This window comes from Spea bombifrons, chromosome 1, assembly GCF_027358695.1.
Source record: "Spea bombifrons isolate aSpeBom1 chromosome 1, aSpeBom1.2.pri, whole genome shotgun sequence".
NCBI lineage: Eukaryota > Metazoa > Chordata > Amphibia > Anura > Pelobatidae > Spea > Spea bombifrons.
In genome coordinates this window covers 59,103,199-59,125,143 of record NC_071087.1, presented here as the reverse complement: position 1 = coordinate 59,125,143, position 21,945 = coordinate 59,103,199, and the positions used below count along the sequence as shown (strand labels likewise).

At 40.2% G+C, this 21,945-nt stretch overlaps 1 protein-coding gene and 1 long non-coding RNA gene across 3 annotated transcripts; one reads left to right on the top strand and one right to left on the bottom strand.

The window, feature by feature from the left end:
• Nucleotides 1–4,642: 4,642 nt before the first annotated feature.
• On the bottom strand, nucleotides 4,643–5,362 carry LOC128489748 (uncharacterized). Its single transcript, XR_008353908.1, has 2 exons — nucleotides 5,260–5,362; nucleotides 4,643–4,914 (listed from the first exon to the last, which is right to left on the bottom strand). It is a non-coding gene; the product is annotated as an uncharacterized LOC128489748 (long non-coding RNA).
• Nucleotides 5,363–8,670: 3,308 nt separating this feature from the next.
• Nucleotides 8,671–21,945, top strand: SCAMP4 (secretory carrier membrane protein 4). Of its 2 annotated transcripts, XM_053461760.1 has the most exons (7): nucleotides 8,671–8,798; nucleotides 8,924–8,959; nucleotides 9,473–9,601; nucleotides 15,744–15,900; nucleotides 16,062–16,163; nucleotides 17,413–17,530; nucleotides 21,099–21,945. In XM_053461760.1, the coding sequence occupies exons 2-7, from the start codon at nucleotides 8,953–8,955 to the stop codon at nucleotides 21,273–21,275; spliced, it is 690 nt and encodes a 229-aa protein (XP_053317735.1). In that variant the 5' UTR covers nucleotides 8,671–8,798; nucleotides 8,924–8,952; the 3' UTR covers nucleotides 21,276–21,945. The 2 variants fall into 2 exon arrangements, with proteins under 2 accessions (XP_053317735.1, XP_053317736.1); XM_053461761.1 differs by lacking the exon at nucleotides 8,671–8,798 and having other exon boundaries at nucleotides 8,823–8,959.

Below are 21,945 nucleotides of genomic sequence, written 5' to 3'. Positions count from 1 at the left end.
GAGATGGGGACTGGGACATTTCCCCTACGCCATGCTTCATCTGCCAACCCTCCCTCATGGAATAAAAGAGGAGGGTTGACAGCAAGACAGGATGATAGCTGCATACACCCAACCCTTAAATCCAATCCTTATCCTGAAGTTATGAATCTGATTTAACAACTTACCTTACTAATCTGTTAGAAGCTGTTCATCTTGGAGAGCTGCTGTTGATATGGGTACAGCCCATAGTTGGAACTTACAAGAACTATGCTATGTTCCAAGGCTCAGGCCCCCCTCTTTGCGAACCCATTCCATGCCTCATGTGGCCCACGTTGCCAGATTAGTAGTCTCTATTTTTTATGACAGTCTGCCTCCATCGCGCATACCCCCTCCGGCTGTCAGAGAGAATTCCGGTGCGGGGAACTCTCCTCTCTGACAGCCAGGGAAGGTCTGCGCAGTGGACGCAGACAACCCCCGCTGATAACTGCACCTCCTTCCGGCTGCAGCGGAAGTTGCCTACACAATCGCATAGACGTCTACCCGCTGCCCCGACTACACACCAGGGAGTCAGAAGCACCAGACAGGAGACAGGCTGATCCAGGTCCCCTGAGGTCTGATTATAAGACAACCCTGATTATAAGACGAGGGGTATTTTTCAGAGCATTTGCTCTGAAAAACCTCGGCTTATAATCAAACAAATACGGTAATTCCTTTACTACAAGCATTGCTGGGAAATGTCCACCACATGACTAGATAATCTGGCAAAGAGAGAGCTCCGGAGAGCGGTCACAGCCGCAGCTGCAAGTAATCTTCGCCATCCGCAAGATGGCAGCGGCCCGGGAAAAAAAATAATAAAGATGCAAAAGTTCGCTGGATGGTCTCCAGACCCTCTAGAGAACTCTGGCTCCACTTGCAGGTTGAATACAGGTACTGCATTCAACCAGGCAAGTCAATGGAGCCCAGCTTTCTAATCACAGTGTGATTAGTAAAAATAAATTAAAAAATAAAATAACATTAATAATAATTAGAAAAAAATAGTTAAAAAAAAACAGTAAAATGTAAAAATAATTTCCCACAAATGCCAAAGTTCAACATTGAAAAATGCGCATGCCCCAAATGTGGCCCTTTTGCCCCCAAACAGCCAGACAAAATCATTCATGTGAGGTATTGCTGTACTCAGGAGATGTTGCTGAACACATATTGGGGTGTTTTATGATAGTGACATATACCAGAACCTTTTAATTCATACCTGAAGTAAAATGTGTGTGACAAAACAAATGCAAAAAAATGACTACCACAAAGTTTGACAAAAACTGGTGGTAGATATGGTGCATGGAAAGAGTTAAAATACTAGCATTTGAAATACCCTGGGGTGTCTAGTTTTCAAAAATATATGATTTGATGGGGTAAATTGGATTGGCCAGCTTCAAAGATACCCGAAATGGCACATGGGGGGAAGAATTACCAGATTTGGAAAAAATGGCTTTGAAATAGCAAAACGCTACCTTTACTTATTGCCCCATAACGTGTAGAAAAAAAGCAAAAAAACATAAAAACATTGGGTATTTCTAAACTCAGGACAAATAGTAGAATCTATTTAGCAGGTTTTTTCATTACCTTTTATAGATGAGTAAAAGATTTTTCAACTAAAAGTTAGAAAAAGTCATTTTTTTCTAAATTTTTCACCATATTTTATACTTTTTTTTAACAGTAAATAATATAATACAATCAAAACAATGTCATCTAAAGAAAGCCACTTCTTGTCCTGAAAAAAACAATATATAACTTGTGTGGGTTCAGTAAACGGGAAAGAAGAAAATTACAGCTAAACACGAGCAGCGCAGAAATGTTAAAACGACCATTGTCACGAAGGGTACAAAAAGTAAAATCAGCCTTTGTCACGAAGGAGTTAAATATGGGCACAACACTCTGCCTTGCGCCAATCTAATGGAACTATGCCGAGCTGAAAGAATCCCTAAAGATTAGTAATAATGGTTGGGCCATTCGGTCCAGGGGCCTTGTCTACCTTAACAGTATTTAATTGCTTGAGCACTTTTTCTTGTGTCAGCCAATCCCATGTTTGCTGCAACGGTTCCTTAAAACCATTTACCCTTTTTAAATTTTGTTGGAACTGGATGGTTCCCATTATGGTTACCAAATATTTTTCTGTGAGAACTGGGCTCCATTGATTTACATGGTTGAATGCAGTACCTGTCTGCATTCCTCTTGGAAGCTTGTCTTTTTTTTTTTTTTTTTTTTTTTAAAGGACGCTGCCATCTGAGCAGACAATATAGCCCAATAAAATTATGAGTTCATCCGGCTGCTTCTGTCACATAATTAATAAACACTAGTGACCCAGTGCCATTGGAAGCCATGCACTGCCTACACCGTGTTTTACAGATGATATGGTATGCTTCGGATCTTGATCCTAGTTTAATCTGTCCAAAGAATGCTGTTCCAGACTGGGCTGGCTTTTTAGATGTTTTTTGGCAAAGTCTTATCTGGTCTTTCTATTCTTGATGGTTATGAATGGTTTGCACCTTGTGGTGAACCCTCTGTATGTGTGCTCATGAAGTCTTCTCTTTATGGTAGACTTGATAATAATATGCTTACCTCGTGGAGAGGGTTCTTGACTTGGCTGGATGTTGTGGGTTTTTTTCTTTACCATGGAAAAGATCCTACAATTATCCACCACTGTTTTTGTGTTGCAGAGCTCACCAGTGAGTTCTTTTTCTTCTCAGAATCTACCAAACGTTTGATATGGCCACTCCTAATGTTGCGGCTATCTCTTTGATGCATGTTTTCTTTTTTGCAGCCTAAGGAGGGCCTGTTTTGCTTAAATTAAGAGCTCCTTTGACCACACCTTGTAGGCTGTTGGAATGCCACACCTCAAATCAACTCCAGACATTTGCTTAATTGATGAAGAAATAAAGGAATAGCACACATCTGTCCATGAAACAGCTTTTGAGTCAATTGTCCAATTACTTTTGGTCCATTGAAAAAGAGAGGGCTACATATTAAAGAACTGTAATTAAAGCTGAGCAACTGCAGTTTAAGCCCGTATTCAAATAACAAAACGTGTGTGTATCATAACAGAGAGGTCCCTTTACATTTATGTGATATCCCTTTTGAAAATACATAGAGGGATTCTGCATTGTGCATTTGCACCTTGTCACCCCTCCCCCCACATGCTATTTTGTGAGCATGTGTTCCGCTGAAAACTGCTTTCGCCAAATAATATATTTAAGTCCGGTCAGCTCCAGCACTGGCTTAGCAAATGTTACTTATACCCCTATGTGCATGTGTTGAAAGCACTCTAATTTCAATGGGAGGACTTTTTTTGCCACTGATTGACTGCATCAAGCGTATCCACCAAAGAAAATATATGACTAAATTATAAATTGTATGTTAAAAAAAGCATATTTTTTTTACCACCTTTGGAAGATGTTGGTGTTTAAACAGTGGCATGAGGCATGCTAGAATAAATATGGGTGCTTGCCTAGTTTCCAGAAAAAAAATTCATTCATTGTCATGTTCAAGAAACCAGCTTCAGATGATGTGAGCTTTGTGACATGGTGCATTATCCTGCTGGAAGATGGGTACACTGTGGTCATAAAGGGATGGACATGGTCAGCAACAATACTCAGGTAGGCTGTTGCTTTAAACAATGCTCAATTGGTAGTTAGGAACCCAAAGTGTGCCAAGAAAATGTCCCCCCCACACTTTACACCACCACCACCAGCCTGAACCATTGATACAAAGCAGGATGGATCCATGCTTTCATGTTTATGCCAGAGTCTGACCCTGCCACCTGAATGTTGCAGCTGGAATCAAGTCTCATCAGACCAGGCAATGTTCTTCCACTCTTCCATTGTCCAGTTTTGGTGAGCTTGTGCAAATTGTAGCCTCAGTTTCCTGTGCTTAGCGGAGTGGCACTCGGTGTGGTCTTCTCCTGCTGTAGGTTTGACGTGTTGTGCGTTCAGAGATGGTATTCTGCATACCTTGGTTGTAATGAGTGGTTATTTGGGTTACTGTTGCCTTTCTGTCATCTCAATCCAGTCTGCCTATTCTCCTCTGACCTCTGACATCAACAAGGCATTTTCGTTCACACAAATGCCGCTCACTGTTTATTTCCTCTTTTTCGGACCATTCTATGCACACCCTAGAGATGGTTGTACGTGCAATTCCCAGTAGATTATACTCAGACCAGCCCGTACAGCACCAACAACTATGCCATGTTCAAAGTCACTTAACCCCTTCAGGACCGGGATTTTGATACTAACGTGTCGCTAAAGGACCGGAGCCGTTTCTGTGTTTTTGCCATGTCTTTCTTCAACTGTAATTTCTCTCTTCTCAATTGGTGCACCCACACAAATCATATATTGTTTTTTTCAGCACAGGTAGGGCTTTTATTTGAAACCATATTAAGCTGGGTAGTACATTGTTTTGTTTGAAATAAACTGGAAAAAGTGGGGAAAAAATGAAAAAAACGCATTTTTTTACAGTTTTGTATACATACAAATTGTACACACATTGAACCAATGGGAAAAAATTACCCCATATATATTTATTAAGTTGTCCTGATTTGGAAACCACCCAATATGGCCAGGATTTTTATCTATTTTGACCAGTATAGGGCAAATATTGCAAGGCATGCATCACATTTTTGAAATGTAATTTTTTTCAAATTTGGCATGGTAGTCTAATAACTTCAATAGTTGTCACAGATACTGATTATCCCCCCAAAATTATATGTTTATGAACAGTAGATAAGTCAAGGTGTACAACTAGGGTCATTTTGACACTTTTCAAACAGGGATTTTATCGCCAATTGCTGCCAAATTTTGAGGTATTTTTATATGTTTTTGTTTTTTTTTGCATTTGTTGCAATGTTGCTTTAGATTTTATATTATATTTTGTATAGAATATGTGCAACTGCAGAAAAAAACACCAAATTGTGTTGCATGGTTCATGCATTTTTTGAGGAAGCTATGAGGGCAAAACTGGAACATGCACATTTTAGTTTTCAAATTTGGAATTTTCAGAAATTGGTTTCCTGGGCCCATATCCCATTTGGGACATTTTGGAAGCCCCCCACTGTAAATTACCCCATAAAAGTATATATTTATGAACAGTAGACAAGTCAAGGTGTTCAACTAGGGTAGTTTTGACAGTTTTCAGCCAGCCATTTCTTCACTGAAGTCTGCCAAACTTCACAGGGAAATTATTTTATTGCGTTTTCTTGCACAGCATATGTGTAACACTGGAAGAAAACACCACATTTTGTTCACCAACATCCCCCGGTTCCAACAAAGCCTCACATGCATGGTTCATGCATTTTTTGAGGAAGCTATGAGGGCAAAACTGGAACATGTACATTTACATTTTTTTTAATTTTTTTTTTATCAGATTACTTGTAAGTGACAGGTTTAGGCCGCTGACATCAATCAGGGAGACCGATCAATAATCAGCGACTTAAAATGTCACCGACAAGTGATCAGGTAATAATTATGATTTTTTTATTTCTTAATAATTTGTGTTTTTTTCATAATTAACCTAGATGACCCCTCTCTCTTTGTAGAGCAGGGTCATCCGTGGGCTGCCATAATGATCCGATCACTCCTATTGGCCAGGAGCGATCTGATCAGCCCAGCCCAGCATTTGACCTGGAAGCACCCTGGACTTTGAGGTCAGTGCTGTTAATTTTTTTTTATTATTATTATTTTATTAATTTTTTTTTATTATTATTTTTAACATTTTTTTTTAACTCTTTCAATGCTGATGCTCCATTGAAACACAGCATTGACTGATATTTAGTCCCCACAAGCTTGTGGGGACTAATATTAACCCCTGCAATGCTGCGATGGGGGTAATACACAATCGCAGCATTGAATTGAGGAAGAGGGGGGTAGGGGTTAACTGAGCAAGGGAGGGGGTGGGGGGGGCTGGTCTCCACACTCATGTGGTATGTTTATAAAAAAAGCCCCAACTGTGCCCCAAGTCTATGTCTCACTTGGGATTATTTAGCAGTCCATACGTCAAAATACTCCCATAAAAGTACCGTATTGGCTCGAATATAGGCCGCACTTTTTTCCCCCACTTTAAGTTTTTAAAGTGGGGGTGCGGCCTATATTCGGGGTCTAGCGCCCGACGCCCGGGACATGCAGTCCCGGGCGCCGGGCAGGCAGCGGGGTTAAGATACAGATCCCCCGCAGCGGTGCAGGGGACCTGCATCCTTCTCCCCGATACGCTCAGACAGCCTCCCCTGCCAGCACTTCCCACGGGGGGGGGGTGCCGGCACGGGAGGTTATCTAAGCGTTTTACCTCTGCCCACCCCCGACTTACCGGAGCAGACTCCCGGGTGTCTTGCGGGGCCGGCGGGAGACATCTACGCAATACGCGTATGCAACTTCCGGTACCGGAAGTTGCATACGCGTATTGCGTAGATGTCCCTCGCCGGCCCCGCAAGACACCCGGGAGTCTGCTCCGGTAAGTCGAGGAGGGGGGGCAGAGGAGGACAGCGGCAGCGTATCGCGGGGAGGGAGGACAGCGGCAGCGTATCGCGGGGAGGGAGGACAGCGGCAGCGTATCGCGGGGAGGGAGGACAGCGGCAGCGTATCGCGGGGAGGGAGGACAGCGGCAGCGTATCGCGGGGAGGGAGGACAGCGGCAGCGTATCGCGGGGAGGGAGGACAGCGGCAGCATATCTCGGGGAGGGAGGACAGCGGCAGCGTATCTCGGGGAGGGAGGACCGCGGCAGCGTATCTCGGGGAGGGAGGACAGTGGCAGCGTATCTCGGGGAGGGAGGACAGTGGCAGCATATCTCGGGGAGGGAGGACAGCGGCAGCATATCTCGGGGAGGGAGGACAATGGCAGCATATCTCGGGGAGGGAGGACAGAGTGGCAGCATGTTTTTTTTGGTGCTTTTTTAAAGAAAAAAAACTTTTTCTTTAAAAAAGCACCAAACTTTTAGGGTGCGGCCTATATACGGGGGCGGCCTATATCCGAGCCAATACGGTATATATTTTTGAAGAGAAGACAACACAGGGTATTTCACTAGGTGGATTTGGATACTTATCATGCAACCAGTTGGTCACCAAACCCTAGCAAAGGGAGCATTAACATTAAATGTTGCATTTTTTCACCAACCTTTCCATGTTCCTTAGGATCGTATCATGCCACAACTGAATCTCCAGATTACAGAAATACCCCACATGCATAAATTTTGTATATATTTTTTAAATCTTCAGGGTACACTACATGGCATGCTCATTTCATTGTGCAACAGCACACACAATAAGGCTGGGCAGGCACCCACAAAATAACGAGTTAAATCATAATGCACTATAAAAACACAGTTTAGATTAAAAACATAAAGTTTCACAAATATGGCAGCCTTTTGCCATATTTGCACATGCATTTGTGGGCCACAACTCCCATCACGCTTATCAGTCTGACTAAGGGTGATAGGAGTTATATTCCAGATTCATCAGCCCGTTCATTCATAAAGGAATTTTCGCCTGATCATGTCATAGGCTCAGGGAGGGTGAATGACTCTTTCCAAGGACTGGCTCAGGGGTAAGGCAGTCCCCTGCACCCGGATTATTATTATCTATTATTTATATAGCGCAGTTTACACAGCGCTTAATACAATACATATATTCAAGGGGTATGACAAGACTAAGACAAACCGATACATTAGGTGGAGACAGCCCTGCTCACAAGCTTACAATCTTGAGGGAATGGGGTGACAAACATAAGGCACAGAGAAAGGGCACATTTTTTCTTAACGGTACATAACGCCATTAAAATAATGAAAATGATATAGGAATACAGGGCAGGATGGATCCCAAATCAGAGGAATTAATAAATTTGTGGTATTTTGTTCCATACTTGTGAAACTGTAAATAAGGTTTTGTTTTTTTAAAAAAATCGAATAAAAATAATCTTTTGTTTGAGTAAAAAAAGCCTTACTAGCACAAAATAATCTTTTGTTTGAGTAAAAAACGCCTTACTAGCGCAATAAAAAAATTATAGTCAAATATATTTATATACTTATAGCATATTTAGTGTACATCCACTAAATGGCAAAATAAGATAAATAAGGGCTGAAGAAAGTCATAGCAAAAACAAGAAAATTGCCTTGGCCCGAATGGGGTTAATAGGCATTCTTCATTAGTCTGTCTGTGTGGGACATTAGACTGTCTATTTTAAAATAACCATCCGTCAGACTCCAAAGTTATTCCCAGACAACCCCATTCATCCAACTCGCCTGTCCCCTGTCGCATAGGTGAGTATCCGGGGCGGAGCACCTCCTCCCGGCTCCCGCCTGAAGGCGTTGTTGCATCCTAAATTAGGTGCGCATGCGTAAAAGCAATAACAAAACAATAAAAAAAAAAATATAAAAAAATAATAAAAAAAAAAAATATATATATATATATATATATAAAAGCGTCCACTGAGTGGGTTGGTATGTTTAAGCTATAGTTAAAGTGGCATCATACAGACGGAATAGACGTTCGTTCTTTACAATGTAATTTTTCTGGCAATTGCTATTCGTAGACACCACACTATACATTCAGGTCTGTCCATTCATTCTGCGCTTTTTCCAGTGATTTTGCGTTGCACGCGCCGTGACAGATTGTTATCCCGCACACATTCCAGCTGCGTGGGGAAGCGCTGATCCGCATACAGGAAGTACCGAGCTGTGCTAACTGGATGCTTGAGGACACTGCTTCCCATTGTGGGAGGCTGCTGATCAGTCCCGTTGACGGCTGAATGCAGCTGAATCATCAGATCGGAAAGTAGATCGCCGCTAGGGTAGGAATTTCATCATTGCAAGGAGGAGCGTTGACGGGACCAGTTAGGGGGGAAGAAATACGGCTTTGGGGGGAAATCAGACCACACGACACATGTTGTTTATTTACCGTTTGCCATTTTTGTAGGCGCTGTAGTTTGTACAGAGAAGAGCGAAATGGCAGGTAAGGGATCCTAATTTGATTCAAAAAGAATAACACGTCGCGATGCTGTATCGTTTTGGCGTGAAATTCCCCGCAGAGTTTTCTGCTACATAACTCTTCTTAATACACTACCCATCCTGATTGCCTGCTGATTCATCATCGCAGTGTGGAGCCCCGCTGCTCTAGTTATAAAACCGAATTGCTTACCTGTTGCTGGGGCTCAAAGAGACAGTGTTTAGTATAATTACTATGGCAAATATATTGGGAGTGATGCATTGCCATCATCTTTTCATGTAGACCAGCCATTTTTTGTGCTGTTTATCGGAGATGGCTCGGAGTGATGCGGTTGAAGGCTAGTTCCTAAAAACCGTATTGTTAATGGCTCCTACACTGAGAGCTAAATTATGTTATTCCCCAACGATATCAGCAACTGATCAGAATCAGAGCTCTCTTTATCTTATCAGATCAATTGTACAATGTCCATTCTGTGAATGTATTTAATGTTACTTTCTTCCACCGACCTACTTCTATTAGATCGCCCAAATAACTTCCCACCGCTGCCTAAATTCATCCCCCTGCGGCCCTGCTTCTATCAGAATTTTGAGGAAGACATTCCTGCAGAACACAGGACCCTGGTGAGGAGGATCTATCATCTGTGGCTATGTGAGTTTTTTTATTTGTCATCATCATCATCATCATCATCATCATTGTGATTTACCTTTTTGCTACTTTAGTTTAAAACATAGTTGTTGATTTCCAGAGCTTCATAGAGCAAGGGAATTAGTTCATTAATTAGCCAGTTGTTTTAGGAGCCCAACCCCATAATGCTTCTTAGCCCCTCTCAGAAAACAAACAAACAAACAAAAACTGTATGCATCTAGCCGGCTTACCCTCATGGGGTTGGAATTCTATAAAACAACTTGGTGAGTTACAGAATTGCAATATAAAAAGGGGAGGCAGGGTAAATAAATGTAGTTAACGGTTAAAGATTGGAATACTTGTGCCTGTGGTATCAATACAGTGACATAAATTGTTCAGTTGCGTAGAGCTTATGTTGTTTATTATGCTACTATGAGATGTACTAGGTCCGTATGGAGAAAATAAAATGTATTGTATTGGGATTGTTGGTAAGATCAATTAATTAAAGAAACTACTGTACTTCAAAGAAGTGTCTAGAATAGTAAAAAAAACCCCAAAAGTTAGCAGTTAGTAAGTGCAAGAAACCCAAAGTGAGAAAGATAGACGGATCTATAAGATTAGGCAGGAAGAGGCAAAGCAAGTTATAAGAGGCGCAAAAGCACAGGCAGAAAAGAGAATTGCCCAGTCATTAAAAAAGAGAGATAAAACGTTTTTAGATGCGTAACTGAGAAAAGGAAAGTAAAACAAGGATGAGTTAGACTAGCATACTGCCTCAATTAATGTTTCTGTTCAGTTTTTACAGATGAAAACATATAAGTGTATCGAGAAAGGGGTTGTAATTCAGCTGTCTAAGGTAAAGACAAATAAGTCGATGGGGCCTGATTGGATACACCCCAAATTATTAAAAAAAGCTTGGTGTACTGGCAAAACGGTTAACAGATTTATTTAACCAATCATTGATGGGAATAGTTCCAGAAGATTGAAAATTAGCAAAAGTTGAGCCCACTAACAAGAAAGGCAGTAGAGTGGAGTCTGGCAACTACAGGCCTATGAATCGTGAAAAGATTAATGGAAGCTGTGTTAAAGGATAGGATTGTTGAGCATCTAAAGTCACATGGGTTTCAAAATAAAAAACAACATGGGTTTATTTCAGGAAGATCATGCCAAACTAATCTTAATCTTCGTGACTAAAATAATTGATCAAGTAGACATTGTGTATCAAGATTTCAGTAAGGCTGCAATCTCTGAATTTTGGAGAATATTCAGAGCAAGGTCTTGTTACCAGTGGGGTACCTCAGGGATCTGTACTTGGACTTATTCTTTTTAATATTTTTATTAAAAAGAAGTGATATTGCTGTTGTACAGAGCACTTTTGAGACCTCAATTGGAGTGTTGTGTACAGTAAGTATATCTCCAGCTGGATATAGATATGTTGGAGAAATTTCAGAGAAGGGGAACTAAAATCGTTCATGGATTGCAGAATAAAATTTACCAGGAAATGTTAATCAACTTAACATATATCGCCTGGAAGAAAGACGTGACAGGGGGATATGATTTAAATACTTAAAGGCTATCAACATTATAAAGGAAGAAAGTTTATTTAAAAGAAGAAATGCTACCACAACAAGAGGACGTGGTCTTCAGCTAGACAAGTAAGGTTTAAAAGTAATATCAGGAAATATTACTTTTCTGAAAGGGTAACTGATGCATGGAATAGCCTTCCAGCAGAAGTGGTAGATATTAATACAGTGAAGGAGTTTAAGCAAGCATGGGATAGGCATCAGGTGAAGCTAGATATAAAATAAGGCCAGGGACTAAGGAAAGTATTCAGAGGTTGGACAGACTAGATTGGCTGAATGGCTCTCATCTGCTGTCGCTTTTTACGTTTTTTATCTCAGAAGGTATGGTTAAGATGAGAATAAAATATAATTCCGGGTTGATCAAAAAAGAGCTAAATACTTGTTGGACTATGCATTTGCTCCTTTCCTCCATCCATCTGTTATTTTCCATGCAGAAAACACACGCAAGTCGGTTTCAATGGGAGCCACTGATTGGCTGCTTGAAGCTGTCAATCAGTGGCAAGAATCACTGGTAAGCAAGGTATATAAAGTACCTTCTAATTGTGCATGTTTTCCTGTATTCATGACAAATGTTGGTATTCACCCAGGGCCGGAGGAAAGGGAGGCACTCGGGCGCAGCTGTGAGGGGGCGCACAGTCGCCCGATCAGCCGATGCATCCTCCAGGACTGGTTAGGGAGATCACGGATCTCTCTAACCAGCTCAACAGGGCACCATGGTGAATCACATTGCTTAGCAGGGCTGGTTGGGGCATTCACAATCTTCCTCTAACCAGCCGAACATTAGGAAGTACGAGGTCTGTCAATTCAGACCTCGGCTTCCGGGTTACGTGCCGGCAAATGATGCCGGATATGACGTCACCCTGGCGCTCTGCATCAATAGCCGACGCGTAGTGATGAGGGAGCACTAAAGCAGAGGCATGGATAGAAGATGAGAAAGGGGTGTAAGGGGTGTGTATATGTGTGTGTTTGTAAGCTGGTGTGTTTGTATGGGCAGTGTGTGTATGTGTATGGGCAGTGTAGGTATTTGTGTATATGTGTGTGTGTAAAGGCAGAGGAGTGTGAGGGAAATGTATGTGTATACACGTGTAGGGGCAGTGTATGTGTATATATATATGTGTGTGTGTAAGAGCAGTGTAGGTATTTGTATTTTTGTAAGCTGGTATATGTGTAAGGCAGGATTTTGTAAGGGCAGTGTATGTGTATATACGTGTCAATGGGCAGGGGTGTGTAAGGGCAGTGTATATGTGTATGCGTATTAATGGGCAGGTGTGTGTAAGGGCAGTGTATGTGTGTTTATGGGTAGTCGTGTATAAGGGCAGTGTATGCATATACGCTTGTTAATGGGCAGGTGTGTGTTAACGCAGCGTGTATGTGTGTGTAAAGGCAGTGTGTAAGGGCAAAAGAGCTGGGGGGCAGCTGTCTGTTACATCCCAAGCTGTGTGCTAGCCACCTTCCAAAATGAAGCACTAACCCACCAACCCTTCTGTTCACTTTATTTATCCATCCTCTACTGCGTGCTGAAACCACTTAGCCCTAATTACTGCCACCAGAGAGCTACTACTCCATCTTTTCACCTGTCCCTTTTGCTTCAATTACCCATACTACTCCCTTTGATTGTAAGCTCACGAGTGGGGCCTTCAAAGCCCACTGTTCCTGCCAGGAAATTTTTTGAGGCTACATGGCACATGGGCAGGGGTTCTCAACTCCTGATGTGTTTGTATGTATTAATGTATATCTGTTTTAACTGCCCCATTCAAATTGTACAGAGTTGCTTAATAAATAATAAATAAGATAATAATTGACCCCAGAGATCAAGTCTTGAAAATTGCAGAGCTTTTTTAAATGAATAGAGTGCTGATAAATGGTAGCCAATCCACGGGGCTTTATATGTCTTACTCATAAACCTAAAAGGTCTGTAGTAAAGTGATATAGCTTATTTTTTTTTTTTTTTTTTTTTTTTTTAATAAGTTATCCTTCCAAGACAAAAAACATAATATTGTATCATTGCAAGGTATGTAACACAAACTGTGCAGGTTAGAAATTAAACAGGAAGATTAATTTTAACTGAAAAACAATACAGTATTTAGGACCTGAAGCTGACTGCTAGGAGTAGAACCAGGTTAATAAATACCAAGATATAACAGAGTCCTGAGAATTTGAACTTGAGGGTCCTAGAACAAAGCTGGGTTCTTCAGAAAATATAGACAGCATAATGTCTATAACCTGCTGAGAAAAATGGATTGGCAAATTAAGGCATGAATTTCAATGCGTGTTATGTATGGGCTGTGGGAGACCTTGATAAGCTTCAACAAACTGGTGAGAATGGAATGATTAGTTTGTTTGTAAGAAAGACGTTGCCACCTCTGGGAGGTAGACTAAGTGACTAAGTTTGCACTCTTGCATCCATCAAAACTCAGAATCTTGTGCTTTTATAAAATGGAGCAGGCGCATGAAAAAGCTCTGCGTTTATGGGTCAGTTGTGCCGAAAAGTCCAGTAAAAGCAGTAGTTTTTACTAAAAGGGTCATATAAAAACCTGACTGTTGCCCAACTGTAGTTCAAAGGTTAAAGTGTTGTCCTGATTATTGACCGCAATCCCCCAATTTAAATCTTTAAATTAGGGGTGCAGCCCATAATCAGAGTTTTTTGTTTTGTTTTTTACCGGTGTTAACAGACTCAGCCCAATGGAACGGTAGCGCATTCCCCCAACAACACAAGCTGATATAATTAGTTCCGCCCTATACTGCTCATTCCTTGGTAGTGTAGCAGATGTGACCTCCATTTCCTGCTCCTGTTTTCCTCATCGACACAGCTGACAAAGAGAAGAGTTGAGTCTCCTCTGGCTAAAGTTTAGTTAAGGAGGTTGGAGCCTCCTACCGTAATAATAATAATAAAAAAAACCCCTCAAAACATTTTAGGGTTCCCCCTTAATGCACGCTGCACCCTTAGAGGATGTAGCATGAATTAAGGGGGCACCTCAAAAACATGGCCTGCCTAAAGCAGGGCTGCATAATCATACCAAAAATGTTAAAAATACGTGTTCATGTTAATTAAAATACTGTTTTACCCTATTGTAAAATCTGTATTTTTTCTTTTAAATGGAACTATAAGGGTGTGACCTATAATCAGGACAATGTGATATATTAACCGTCAGCGGCAGTAACAGGAAATGTAAGTGCAAATGTATTATTGCAGATAATAAATATCTGTACATGGTGGGTGGGAAAATCTGATACAATATGCATCTTTAATTTAGAACTAAAGTCACAGTGAAGATTTATATCCAGGTTGTAGTTTCAGAAATTTTCTATATAAAACAAATCCACCGTTGGTTAAAACAAAAAACAAATGGATATTATGGGATTTTATGGTATTCGGCTGCACTACTGATTAATGTCAAGTCAGTGAGATGAAATGTTTCATCCCAGCTACAGCACACTTAATAAAGCCATCTATTTCCTTCATTTTATAGAGACTATTTTCTAATTAACTTAAGCAACGCTTGCATAACAGTAACCCCATCTTCAAAGGTAGGGAAGAGGCTTGCTACTTCTTCTCTTGTGTTCTGCACTTTTTCCACAGTAATAAACTTTCCTGGCCATGGCGCTTTCTTAAGAGCAACTATTAAAGAATGGAAACTTTCAGAGTAAGAGTCATAAGAAGCATTTTCCTTTTCATGAGAACTTGCTGAGATGTAGGCACTGTGGCATGCAACAAGAAAAACAACTCTGCCTTTGTCTCAGTGGCCAGTTGGACTTTAGGGTTTACTGATTCCCTGGGCAGTAGTGCCACTATAAGATTTGTGATGCATTTCTTTTGTGTTGCCTCCATAGAAAATATGCTTCTCTGACAGAACTGTAGCCCTTAAATGTCTCAGCCAGAAGTGCCTTTTGACTATGACCCTGGCATACAGATACAGCATCCTTGATTTTATTTTGCATCATGATATTTTAGGTCCGAGCGCTTTTTTGGAGCAGTACTAGAATCTCTCCTGGAAAAATCTGGCTACCAAGGCATTGGATCATGATCTATGGAAGATTTCACCATCAAATAAGCCAGTGCATTTAGGGACTGGGGACAAGTTATGTTCTCCAAAATAGTGTAAACTTAATTTTGTAGATGTTAGAGTCTTTTTGAATTGTAAACTTGGAGAAATTATTCCTGATGTTCATTGTATAAAGTTCCTGGGTCTTGTAGACTCCGTACTAACAAAAGTATTTTAAAAGGAAGAGAGAGTCATGAAGACATGGATCTGGTTCTTCTAGTGTTGAGATGATTCTGTATATGTTTCTGTTCCAGAAATCATGACATCTTACTGTTATACAGTACCCTGAACTGTAGCTATTGGGCAGCTTCATGGATGTATCTTGCTTTTACACTATTCTTTTGTTCACCATAGTATTCTGTGTAATAAATCTGCTGGGTAACTAAGGCTGTGTAAGTTCAAGAATCCTAAAAGATTGCAAACTAGTTACCTTGAGCAGGTTATTGGGATGTTCTTTGTTTTGGGAGGTAATTGGTTAACTATTTGTACTGTTGGGAGGAGCTCCAAAACCAATGTCACTCACAGCTTCTGTTACATCTCCAGTTTATTGCCTTTCGCTTGCTGTGAACTTGGTTGCCTGTCTGGCCTGGTGGATCGCTGGAGGTTACGGTGTGAATTTTGGCCTGGCCATTCTTTGGTTGGTTCTGTTCAGTCCATGTGGGTATGTCTGCTGGTTTCGTCCTGCATATAAAGCCTTCAGGTAAGTGACGACATAGGAGCTGTGTTATGTTTTTGCATCTCAAAGAAATTAAAATAATGAACTTCTCAGTTTTAAGGTTGTGGGGTGATGATAAATGTATTCTTCACATGCTTACTCTTACCACTGTTTACTCTTAAGTGCTGCTACCCTTCTTTCTCTAGGTCTGACAGTTCGTTTAACTTCATGACTTTCTTCTTTGTGTGTGGGGCCCAGTTTATTCTCTCTACTATCCAGGCAATCGGATTCTCAGGATGGGGAGCATGGTAAGATCCTACTTTATAAAAACACTTCTCTATATAATACTTTCCTGATGTGTCACAGACCTATTTCTTCTTCAAATGTGTTTTCCTTGTTTAACAATATAAGCTATATAAATAAAGAGCACTATAGACTGTACGTTACTTTGTGTCTGTTCAGTTGGTTTTAACCTGTGGTTAGTATCTTTAACCCTTTCAGTGCAAATCATGAGATAGACACACACATAGTCCTCAGGAGCCATATGTAATGGTGAGGCACCCCATCGCAGCATACACACAGGACCGATAGTAGCCTATTCAGGAAAAGAACATACAGGAAAGAACTTACTTTGAACAGCAGGGCATGTAAATATTCTCAAAGCAATTGTTCTCATAGATAGACAATGCAACCTTAACCGTTCAATCACCGGTTCTTTAGCCGTGATCATTGGGTCTCTGTTGTTGTTGAGTCTCTGTGCTCTGCCTCTCTTGTCACTGTGATCGTGAGCTGGAGAGAAACAAAAATAGTAGGAAACAGTGATTCCCGGAATCGCAATACCGAAAAATAAAAATGTACCTTAACTCTAAGTGGTTAATCTTTTATACATAGTTTTTATATGTATATGTGGTGGGGAATTAGGTAAGATAGGGTAAGTTACTTTTAATGTCCATTTTCTAAAATCCAAATCAAGTTGTATGTTCCCCCCCCCCATTTAAACCAGTTGTGTATAAATTCTATGCCTGGAAAAACTGTGAATATCTTTTTTTTTAATTCATAGATACAGAATATATACTTATATGAATAGAAAAATGTATATATGTGTTGGAATAATAAATGAGAAAGATGGAAATAATGGTTGAAGAAAGACATAGCACATATAGCCCTTATCCTTAAGGGAATAAAGAGAATGTAAAACCTACCCACTGTTTTCTAGTAATAGGCCATTCTAAATAACTAGTTTTCAGTCTACCAGTGTTACAAACTGACACCTGTATACACTCATTTACCAGACTCTGTGGCTTAAAGTGTGGGGTAGCAGAGGCAGAGATCTGTCTAGTCGCCAGTTAGAGATGAGGCTCACTACCTACTGGAATTGTTGGTACATGGGAAAGGATTATTATTTTCCCTAGCGTGTCCTGGGCGCCTTTAGGTCCTGCTCCCCCTGAGCTACATCCCCCTTTAATGTTATGGAGAGTATGTAAGTCGTTCATAAAACATTTATCAATTGCCTTAATAAGTTAATATTCATCCAGTTCGTTCTTGTTTGTGTTTCAGTGGCTGGCTAGCTGCAGTGAGCTTTTTCAGCACCAATGTAGGGGCTGCGATAGTAATGCTCTTTCCAGCTGTGATGTTTACAGTGTCTGCTGTAGTTACTGCTCTGGCACTAATCCGGGTAAGTAATATGAGGCTCTATCCTTTTAAGACAAAATATGTTTTTTTAAAAAATATATGACGGTGTATAGTCAATATGGGCAGACATAAAACAGAATCATTTTACCTGAGTACTTCTTTGTCATGTGTTGGTAGAAGTAAATAAGAGAGTTTAATTTAACTTTGTAGGATAAATCAACTTTTTATGTTTTCAGTAACAGAAAAGCATACCATAAGGGGGAATGGGTGGGCTAGGACACCACAACCTGAATGACTCTCATTCCAAACATAGCCTTTGCTGATAAGGAAATGTCCAACCTATAGTGCCTTTGTAAAGGTGAAGGTATTCTTCCATTCTATGACCTTACCTTATTTCTTATTTGAGTGGTGGAGATTTTTGTCTGATGGCTCTAGTTGAATATGTCTAGAGGCCAGTGGGAAACACCAGCGCATTTTATAAATTTGTGATGACCAAATTGGTCGGTCTAGGGTTTTAAAGAGAAAAGTTGCTAAATATTATAAACCAAAACTAACGTGCTGCAATACTAAGGCAACTGCCTACAAAATACAAGAACTAAAAAAGAGTAGTGTCGCCAAAATATATAATACAATAAACTTAATAATTCTCAAATATTTAGTTTAATACTTTCATCAATGGCAAACTCAAAAAACCTTTGTGTGTCTATATAAAAATGGTTACTGATGCTTGGGTGCAGGATTTCAATTTCCCTCCCATGTGAAATACACGCTTACACATAGACTTATATGCAAAGAGCACATCAGCACCATATGCTGACACACAAGCTCGCTCTGTGCAAGCTGCTGTAGGGTCTCGTAACATTGTGTTTTACAGGGGTGGACTGGGCCAGCGAACACCATTCATCAATCCCTCGGTGCATATTAAATGCACGGAGGGACTGACCAATGGAGATGGAATCGGGCAAGGCCCTTTCCATCAGGACTTGCGCAGTCCCAAAATGCTAACTTTATTGGCTGACTGTAGTATAATGGGTTTTAAATAACTTGACTAAAGATAACTTTGTTTTTCTTCCAGAAATTGAAATGTAGTTACATGTAACAAAACAGAAACATATTGTGTATACCGATAAATTGTATAAATTGTTAGTATATATCGCACTCACAAGCACACTGTATTTTCAGGGTCTTCAACATAGTTTCTCCCCAGAGGTAAAGGGCTGCTTTGTGACTTGACCTCAGGCACAAAGAAAAAGGAGATGTTGAAGTAATCATAACGTTTACATACTCTTATTCCGATGTATCTGCTCACATTTATAGTATGCAGAAAGACGAATCCGGTTTTGTCTTGTGCCAAGTGACAACAAAGCAAGTCCGTATGAAAGTCTTTTTTCAAAGTCCAGGGGGTTGTTTTCAAATCCTCGTTATGGAGTAAATTGTTGCAACAGATCGTCTCCAAAGTCACCACAAAGAAGGGCTAGGTTGAGCTCTATTTTTTTTTTTTAAGATGGTAAATGAAAGCTGTAAATCCAGAGCTGTTCAAATGTCCAAAGTTGAAAAACAAAACCGTTTTTCCCCCCAGTTAACTTACTAGAGGCTGCAAACACTACGCTGGTCAGATTCAACCCATTACAGAGGGTAATGCCTGCAGTGCCACAGAACTGCAATCGCTACTCTGGTGCAATCCATCAATTAGCAATAAGAATATTTTTATTGTGAAAGATCAATTTAACCTGTTAGAATCATTTAACACTTTACGTTCCCAAAGAAAATGCCTAAGGAAAAGAGGAGTTAGTTAAATCATTCTAAATGTAACACCACAACCAATTAAATTGTCAGATTTTTTTCAATTACATTTAAAGACACACATTTCCCCTCCTTGACCTCTCTCCTTCCTTCCTTCCTTCCTGGATTATATTTCCTATAAATACTTTAAATATTTTTCCACAAAACAAATGGCAGCCTAGAGCAGTGTCCCTAGTTCAATGCTAATTGGATAAGCTGCAGAATTACTGTATATACATTTATGCTCTGACAGTGTGCTTGAGAAAGCCAGATCCTTTAAACCTGCTCACCAGACATCCCTATATTTCTTACATGTGACATTACTTAATAGCATTTGAGCCGAAAGTAATTAAATGGCAAAAAAAAAACAACAACTTGTTGATTCCAAACTTATTTTCCCGAACACACAAAAGGCAGTAAAGGTTCTTCTGAATTAAGTTCATGCTCCCATCTGCTTGTGCAAATGACATCATTAATGATATAAACAAAGAAAAGAAATCCTTTTCTTTGTTCGTGTGCTTCAAGAGGGTTTATGCTGTCCCTTTTTTCCTGCTAACACCCAGCTTCCTGGGAGTTGAATGGAGAGCCATTTTTTCTTTTTTATCATTAATGATATAGTGAAAGTTATTATCTTATGCAACATTAGATTTAATTCTGGAATGCTGCTGAACTACCAGGAGAGGCCTATCAAGGGCACTGTTTTTTGATGTTAGATTATGAAAACTACAATGCAAAAGGTCGGCGCACACCGACATGCACACACAACAGCAGCACCTTGGAATCTAAATGTGTATTCATGCTTCACTTTCTGTATTTTGTGTGCATATTTGAAAGTACTGACCAAACCTTTGGGTGAAGCAGCCTGACCTACCATGCAGGTACCTCACTAATGGTGCCCAGAAAGGGCTTTAAATTGCATGAGAGTCCAGTGCAGTCCCATTGATTATGGTACTTTAAAATAGCGGCAGTCTAAGCAATATATGGCCACATAGTATAATTGAATCCCCAATATGTATGCCTCAGTTGCTTTTAAATAGTATTTAGTGGGTGCACTCTAATCTTTTGCTTTGTTGTGTGCACATGTTGGTCATTTCAGCAGTACCAGGGAATCTAAATGTGAATGCTTTTTAAGGGTGTGCTTCCCTTTCTGTATTTTTTGTAAAATTACAACTGCAGTACATTTTTATTTTTGGCATTGACTGGTTACTGGTGTATTGTTACTATTAGGAATAAACATATTAATCTTTAAAGTTAGCTGCTACAAGACAACTAGTTGGTGCATGTGTTGGTGTCCGACAGGCATGTGCATTTACATCATTGCCATGCTCTGTATGGAACTGAAGTGATACCAGAGCTTTAAATACGTGTTAGTGTTGCCAGGTGATTTGTGGTGGTGCTGCTAGGTAAAAGTACTGGATCTAAATCTTTCATGTTACTAGTGATGCCATTGGTAAGGTAGTTATGTGATTTGTGATCACTTTTTAACTTCCTTATTCTGCTTCAGGTAAGGAAAACATACTTGGCTAGGTACCCTATATGGGAGGGGGGGGTAATGGTGGGAGTTCCTCCCATAACTCAACACTCACTAATCACAGCCATCATGTAATCCCCAAAATTGTAATTGGTTTCTATTGAACTGCCATGGGTAACCAATGACCTTGAGATGTGGAATGACATGATCTATGCAAAATGAATTATGGGCATGGGGAATGTAGATTCAGGACGGCAAGTAGAAAACAGACTAACATTCAATTAACTAAGGGGAAAGGGTATTGTAATCACCATTATGTCACATTGTTTTAATTGATTAAAAATGTGTTCCTTTAAAGGTTCATCGGTTGTATAGAGGAGCCGGTGGAAGCTTCCAGAAAGCCCAAGACGAGTGGCACAGTGGAGCTTGGAAGAATGCTCCAAGCCGTGAGGAGCAGTACTCAAACTTTGCAGGCCCTACTCTGCCACAGTATCCCACGGTACCGAGCTATCCAGGAGGAGCACAGTGGCCCTGAGAGTCTTCCATTAGGCCTCTAAATGCGAAAGGTCTGCCCCGATTATCAGGAGAAACCCTTACACATATGAATCGGCTAACAGCCTGAAAAGGGCCAATAAGATAAGCGCACTAAAAGGTGGCACTGGGCACGGTGAACCTTTTCTACTGAAACTACAAATAATCAACCTCACATCACTTCTATAAGTGTGGGTCTTCACATCTAGACCCTGAAATCTAATCTGAATTTGGAAGATGGAGTTTAATATTGGTCATACAGTACATCCAGTGATTGACTATGAAGGTCACGAAAGTGACCATTGCTTCTAACTCAATTTTTTTTAAATTGCTTAAGGAGTTTAATCACAAGTAGTACAAAATATTTGTATGCGATTTTTTTTTTTTATTATTATTCTTTTCTTCTTCTTCCCAAACAATACAATTGAATATAACTTCATGGCTTATTTACAGTTTTAAATTTTTTGTTTATAATAATACCATCTGCCCAAAACATGGACGGGTGAAATGACTTTGAACTCATTGATCAGATGTATAATCTAGTGTGACATATTATTCATTTGTTTGTTCATTTTGATTTGTAATGCACATTTGTGTTAGGGTCATGAAAGGTTATAAGGAAGGAGAAGAAGAAGAGTTGGAGTGCCTTAATGCTTGAAGCACACATGAATAAA

Coding starts and splice junctions, on each gene's coding strand:
- SCAMP4 (XM_053461760.1), top strand. Junction 9,602..15,743: donor GATCTATCATCTGTGGCTAT/GTGAGTTTTTTT, acceptor TTACATCTCCAG/TTTATTGCCTTTCGCTTGCT. Junction 15,901..16,061: donor CCTGCATATAAAGCCTTCAG/GTAAGTGACGAC, acceptor TTCTTTCTCTAG/GTCTGACAGTTCGTTTAACT.